Genomic DNA, 6,833 nt, shown 5'->3' on the forward strand with positions numbered 1-6,833 from the left:
TTTATGGAAATGAGACAGGCTCCAAATGAGCTTCGTTGATGTAGTACATATTATATCGAGGACGTATCAACGAAGACTCGCATTCGCTCATATGTATGCTGATGCATAGATCGAACACATGGGATATAACCAATATTCTTGACTGGCACAGTCGAAATTTCGAATGGTTCAAAACTTTCACTCCTTGGAGGAGCGCAAGCAAAGTTTTTGTTTCCGGAGTGTCCTTTCAAACCATACCCAGCCCAATTTTTTTTCCCTTCCATGGGATGTTGAGTCTGCGAACTTCGGGACATAGCAGGTTGATGCTAAGAATGATGCTGCGGTTCGCCGGTAGAAGCTGGAGCACGAGTGCGAGACTCACGAGATGGAACGCACGATTCATTTGAGAGCGAGCCCGATTAAAGCTTTATTTATAACGGATTCAAGGGAGATACACAGTAGGTATGAATGAACTCCAGACCTCCAAAGACTCAATGATCCATCGAAGCAGCGGAACCTGGAACAGGAAGGATTTTTGTTTGTTGCAGTGATTCACTCGGACAACGGTGTAGGAGACTGCAGAACTGCCTTCCCCCCCAGCCATTTTGGGATATCAAATGGGAAATCCCATTAGGCAGGGGAGGTTCCGACAGTGGCGGCTGACGTTCGTCGGCGGTTCACCGACCTCGATTTCCGTGACTGATCTAGGTGATAGGAGCTCCGGCTGTAGTGTCGATTCCTTTCGGGTCGGGGCCTATTCCTGGAGTCCCTCGAACTCGTTTAAGAGGCTCGGCCATTTCGCCTATTCCAGCACAGTATCCAGGACTCCGAGTGAGCGCACTATCTCTGGATCCTTGAGAGAGAAACGACATGAGATCGCATCGGCACGGATAAATTCGAGCAGAGGTCTCTGAGCGATGACGTCCTGCATTTCCAGTGTGCAAAAGCATTTTCTAGGTGGGCAGAAGTATTCCATTGCTTCATTCGACATGGAATAATGAATAGACGCAAGTTCTCGAGCCCACTCTGATCAGGATTCTTACTCAGTGCGAGGCCCCACTGGGTGAATAATGAGACTTTCCTCAGAGAAATATGCTAGCCGATATTCATTGCGAAGCTCGATCGAATCCCAGGCTCCCTGGTAGAAGCTCGTGGTTCACGGCTCTACCAGTCGCCTGACGAACTCGTACCGAATTAGATATATATACCGTGGAGCTGTAGAACAACGGATTCCCTTCCTGTCACTTTCACCTTCTACTGCGCTCTGTTCAGCAGAACTGTTTCCGTACAATAGGACCTCATTGTCCAAATAACCGGCGACGAAGCCTGTGGGTGTGGGGGGACACGATGCTTATCCTCGATTCCATTCGCCCCATCCAACTTCTGATAATTTCGTACCACGCACGATAATTCCGCCACATGATAGTTCTCCGGTTCACAATCGATTCTCAGTGCTAGATGGGCCGCGAACCTAATCGATACCTTGATTCCTGATTACCGCGGCGCATGTGCCGCAGATTGCCGCCCCGTATACATTTTCTCCGCCGGAATCGGGAAAGACGGGAAATCGGGGAGGGCTCCTATGACCGAAGAGCAACGGCTACGACACGAACTTCGTTCTAATAGGTTTTATCGAATCCTACAGGTATTATGAACTAACTGGAAAAATCGCTCGGTCTCGCGCTTCTCTGGAAAACTAAGATACTAGTGGATTAGTGGAGCTCCATACTAGTGGATTGCGGCTGTTCGTGATCGGAAAATTTCCAAAAAATCTTGGAACTCTGCTCAGAGCTTCGATAATAATTGTCTCCGACATCGGAGAGCGTTTTCAGATTGTAGCACCGTATGTCGGAAAGAGCCAGCACGAACTCGCGCCTGGTCATTTCGATCTCATCTTTCTCTGCAAGTGTCGAATGATCGCCTCACTTCTCGAACTACCCACGGCCGGAGTGGGCGGAATAGTTCTGTCCACCTAAGACCTGGCTTTAGCCCACTGCGGCACCGATGCTAGAGTTTTACCAGCTGAGTGAGCTATACTTGCCTTCAAACAGGCGTGGACGAACTCTTCGCTCGTGACGATGCCATCGCGGTTGAAGTCCAATTTGTGGAACACACGGGTCACATGCTCCCTCGCAGATACCTTAAATGCGGTAGGGCCTTCAGCTTGGCGTATATGTGTCGATAGAAACTGATCAAACAGCAGTCGGCCTATAGATATCGGGATAAGTCGGTTGGGAGAACTGTCAAATATCGTATCTCTAGAGGCTATTCGCTTCCGGAAACTTCGGCTCATCATCCTCCAAGAGTGCTCCATACCCGACCGCTAATCATTTGAACCCCCGGCGGGAATGATCCACCGGTAGCTACAGGTTGAATTTGCCTATGAGGTGCTTGTATCGTTGAACCCAGAGAGAGGCTTCGGTTAGGTATAGTTCTTAACTTCCGGAAACGTTTGTTTACCTCATCGATGCAAGGCTGAGCATAGTGGCCCAGCAGAGAGTACACCGAATTCACGATTTCCAGCATTTCGTCAGCAGTTATACAGCCATCTCTATTAATGTCGTACAAGTTGAATACCCATTCCAGCTTCTCGTTGGGTGAGCCTCGGGAGAGAACCGACAATCCCTGGACGAAGTCCTGAAAAATGCGGGACGTGCTCAGAGAGCTTGGTGCCGCTTTCCTCATCGTGCTCATTTCGAACGAAAACTTTAACAAGAGCTAAATTCCGGAAGATGAGAAAATCATCGCGTCCAAGGAGCGTTCAATGAGTGCACAATCATTGAGCGCACGCGGCCGCTGTTCACTATTCACCCACACTCTTGGCCTGGTCGAACGGCGCGTTGCCGTGAGTTCCACCGCAGCAAGGCTCGAGCGAGGCTCAATAGCAGAATCGTGCGGTCCAACGTCCCGCGCCTGAACTCCGCGGTCCGGAAACTTTACCTTGAAGTTGATGGTGCCTGTCTTGTCCTTGTCGAGAACTCGAAAAACATAGTGCGCATACAGAGTGGTATCAGCTAGCGGAAAGAACTGGCAGTACATGTCTTTGAAGACGGTTTCCGTAACGAGGCCGCTCGGGCAAGTCTGCGAATGAGCGAAAATGATTCCCTTAGACGCTCCCTGGATCCTCACGAGTCTATCGGAACTTCCATTTTTGCTTCCAACGGAAGCTGTATTTATTAGATGACGAACCTGTTTGAACCCCTGATATATTCGCTTGATCTCATCCCGGCTGAATTTAGTCGTCTTGCAAAGGTTGCCTATGGCCTCCGGTTTGCAGCGTGCGGAACTCGTCTCGAGTTCATCTAAGGCTTTCTCTGAAAGAGAGAGAGATATCATTCATTGAGAGCGAACTGAAGGAGGTTTCGGTTGAAGACTTTCGTCGATGGCGAGCTGAGCTTAAAGGTTTGGGCGTTCCCCGCTGGAGCGAGCAGGGATCAATTAGCGAGATATCTGGGCTTCCCAGGCGCGATCCCCTGGGTTCCTCGATTGACTGCATCAAAGTGTCAGAGGTAATGTGATGAAGCAGAGGTTCCACGACTGCTCCGATCGGCCATCTCGGCGAGTCGAATTTCCGCGGGAGCCGCGCGGTCTCTTCACTATCGATTTATATAGGATCCATGTAGCGATATCGCCAGCTTGCTCCGGCTCTAGATGCCAAATATTCTCTGCTCTTCGCGCATACCATATCGAGCGTGTCGCTCTCCGGCGCCAGAGTGGATGACCCGTTTCTGAGCGGGCCGGAGCTTGAAGCAGTTTCCAGAAGGTGAGAGAGACAGAGACCTGGTCGCCGCTGGATCGCTTGTCAGTCTTCGGTCTAAACGTGGAATTCCCTATCGGGACTCCTGGATATCAGTTACCTTTCTTTTTCGACTGGGTGTTAAGGGGAATCCCTGGATCATTGCCGGTCCTTCTGGCACTCGAGGCGAACATGCTTCCCTGGATCCTTGGATCGATATATTGACCTTCCAAGGCACGACGAAAGGCCTCTCAACTGTTTCGCTCCTATTGTAAAGGAGGCTCTCAGTTTCGAGAAGAAGCGATCTCGAAGATCTGGAGGGTACCAGCAATGCGAGGGAGTCCTCGATTCCTCAGCAGTGTGTTGTGCAGGTGTGTCAAATGTCCGGAGTTTGCGAAGATGATGCCCCGATTTCCTCATTCATGACTAGCTCTCTACGGGCAGCCGGCTCTGTCGGCTCCAGGCTCGAGCTGTTTCACGTTTCGACCCAGTTGCCGCTAATCTTTCGGACCTTGCTAGGGGAAAACAACCGTCCTAACTTGGAGAGTTTTTATGAACTTGGATAAGATGCGGGAAGGCTCCGGAATGCACAATGTAACATTATATGTATCAAGACGGAGGACAGTTGCGGAGATGAAAGCGGTGACCGATAGACGGAACGACTCGTCCGACACAGTGCGCGTTTCTTCGCAGGACGCGCACTCTGTGCTCCGTCCTGTCTCCGTTGGTCCTAAGCTCAGGCGTTCTGGCACATTGAAGCCTCTGGCTAGAACTTATCGCGCTCTCGAAGTTCACGATCTCCGGTCGCTTTTGAGGGATCCTAGCCACCGAAATGCGTGACGACAGGATTCGGCGTCGATGCCGTGACACCCAACTGTTCGAGAGATTGGCATCGGGAGCACAATATCCAAATTCGGATGACACCGACTGAGCTCACAAGGTGATTCGGGCGAAGAGCCCTTCTTTCCTCAATGACTTCCGAGTCGAACTCAATACTCGTCGCCAATGCTGTAGAAGAGGGCTCTTAAGCTTCGTGCACGGCGCACACGTAGCAGACAACTCCATCGATCCCAAGCGAAAGGACGGAATTCTGCGTCAACTCATAGGAACGACAATTCCTCACAGAGACAGCGATGCAAATAGTCTAGACTGCGAGGTGACTTGAATGAGGGTGTTCATTCGAGGAACACTGCACGTGTCGTCTTCTCGCGAGCCCATGGCTCACGGAAACGTTCGTCGCCTTTCGGGTGTCGCGGACATTCCCGAGCGACTAGGCCTCGGAAACAAAGACAAATTCGGCTCTCTAAAAACCTTCTTCTAGTTCGCCCGCCGATTCTAACGACAACGCACGCAGCGCCTCCCAGTTTTCCAGACCTAGAGGAGACAGGCAGCTTGTAATCGCAACTCATTCTTTCGCTGGTCACCGATCGGCCAACGGGCTGATCTTCTCGCTTGCCTTCCGTACACTCTGCTGCGAAGCTCTCGAAGCGTCGGCGAATGCCTTTTTTTCGAGCGTCGAATTCCGCGACGCTAAATGTTGAAAATGCACTCGTCTCTCAAAGAGGAAGGCGGTTCCTGACTCTCGGTCCCCTCTATTGGACGGGCCTCCCCTGAACGATTCCAATCCGGGAAGGCTCTCGCCATTTTGTGGACTGTCTCTGATTTACGAATGTGCTAGTCCATCAGAGTGGGAGCGGAGCGATCATTCGGAAATTCGCCGATACAAGAGCTTGCTCTGGAGACTCGGGGTATGGACGAGAATGTCCGAAGATGGTGAAAAACACGGTGCATTACAGCTCGAGAAGGAATGGGACACTACTCGCAGATGAGTTCGTCGATGCCGGCAGTGCCAACGCTGGCTGGAAGATTCTCCTTGCTTGTCATGGACTGTTTTACAAAATCGTTTTTCACGTCGATGAGCCTCGTTTGTGAGAAGCTCGAGGGGAACCGACCGCCTCTTTGCGAAATTCTGCTGGACTCATGGCGCGATGCTGTCCGTCCGAGCTCTCGACAAGTTCTGCCGCAGTAGGTACATATGTAATATCTCGAGGGGTCCTGGAGTCACGCATGCTTAATTTGTACACGATACTCTGATCTGAGGGCATGGAGCTCAATAGTTTTATCCGCTAAGCGGACAACCTCCCGCCCCTTGGTTCCAGAATTCGCCAACGTTTCGAATTGTGATCCCCTCGCGCTAGTATTGAGCATGGCTGAATTGCATCGATCCATGGAAAATTCCCTGCGACAACTAGCGAAGAGCTCCCTTCTCCGGGCCTATCTGGTTTAGCTATGTCCCTCTACCGATGGATTCGTCTGCAGAGCGATTCCGTGACTCACCCTTATTATTTGCCGAGCTAGTCGGTTTCGATTTCTTGTGAGAGGATGCGAACACGGCAAGCGTGTCCATGGTCATTGCAATCATGATGATGTGGTGTCGTTCGGGTTTCACCCCTCGCGGAAGCCGTGAGCTGGTTGAGGGACTATAAGAGCAACAAACACCTCGGTAGTAGGTGATCACCTCCCTCTTTCAGTTTGAGGATACATCAACGATATATCGATGAAAGATGCTGATTCCTCGGGCTCTAAGCCCCTGGAGAGGAACAAGCAATCAACGGAGGAATTGAGTGCATGATAGCCGACTCTCACTATAAAAAATCGGTGTAGTTGTTTGGGAGCGTGATCGGCTTTCAGGAAAGCATTGAGACGTCTACACTTTACTGAATTCTTGTACCGGAGCTCTTAGCACGAAAACAACGAGGGGAGGGTAGGCACCGAAACGGCAGGAGACTACGACGCCATTCCACTAATTTGCCTTAGGGGCTGGGGGCAGCCAATCCGCCGTTTGTTAAATGTTTGTTATTCGCATCGCCATAGCAACTAGCTACTTGTTTTAGTCCCCGACTCAAAAGCTTAAGGCCGCTCGTAGATTCGTCAACTTCATTAGAACTCAGCACGAGCTCTGCGCAATGCTATCCATCCATGATACTAACCTTATTAATCGCTACAGTGAACGACAGAGTGCTGATTTACCGGCCCTCGAGCGTTTTAGAGATTCTGCACGATTGAGAGGCGCTTCTTATCCCCGCTCCGGAAGCTAGACATGATCTCCTAATATCGG

At 50.9% G+C, this 6,833-nt stretch overlaps 1 protein-coding gene across 1 annotated transcript; it reads right to left on the bottom strand.

The window, feature by feature from the left end:
- Positions 1 to 749: 749 nt before the first annotated feature.
- Positions 750 to 6,137, bottom strand: LOC100899949 (Kv channel-interacting protein 4). Its single transcript, XM_003737962.1, has 6 exons — positions 6,053 to 6,137; positions 3,169 to 3,293; positions 2,920 to 3,060; positions 2,440 to 2,616; positions 2,021 to 2,119; positions 750 to 832 (listed from the first exon to the last, which is right to left on the bottom strand). The coding sequence occupies exons 1-6, from the start codon at positions 6,135 to 6,137 to the stop codon at positions 782 to 784; spliced, it is 678 nt and encodes a 225-aa protein (XP_003738010.1). The 3' UTR covers positions 750 to 781.
- Positions 6,138 to 6,833: the final 696 nt, after the last annotated feature.

The sequence above is a fragment of the Galendromus occidentalis genome, unplaced genomic scaffold, assembly GCF_000255335.2.
Source record: "Galendromus occidentalis unplaced genomic scaffold, Mocc_1.1 scf7180000075708, whole genome shotgun sequence".
In the NCBI taxonomy this organism is placed as follows: domain Eukaryota; kingdom Metazoa; phylum Arthropoda; class Arachnida; order Mesostigmata; family Phytoseiidae; genus Galendromus; species Galendromus occidentalis.

Coding starts and splice junctions, on each gene's coding strand:
- LOC100899949 (XM_003737962.1), bottom strand. CDS start 6,137: ATGATTGCAATGACCATGGACACGCTTGCCGTGTTCGCATCCTCTCAC. Junction 2,617..2,919: donor CAGGCACCATCAACTTCAAG/GTAAAGTTTCCG, acceptor CGCATTTTTCAG/GACTTCGTCCAGGGATTGTC. Junction 2,120..2,439: donor CTCAGCCTTGCATCGATGAG/GTAAACAAACGT, acceptor ACCGCATTTAAG/GTATCTGCGAGGGAGCATGT.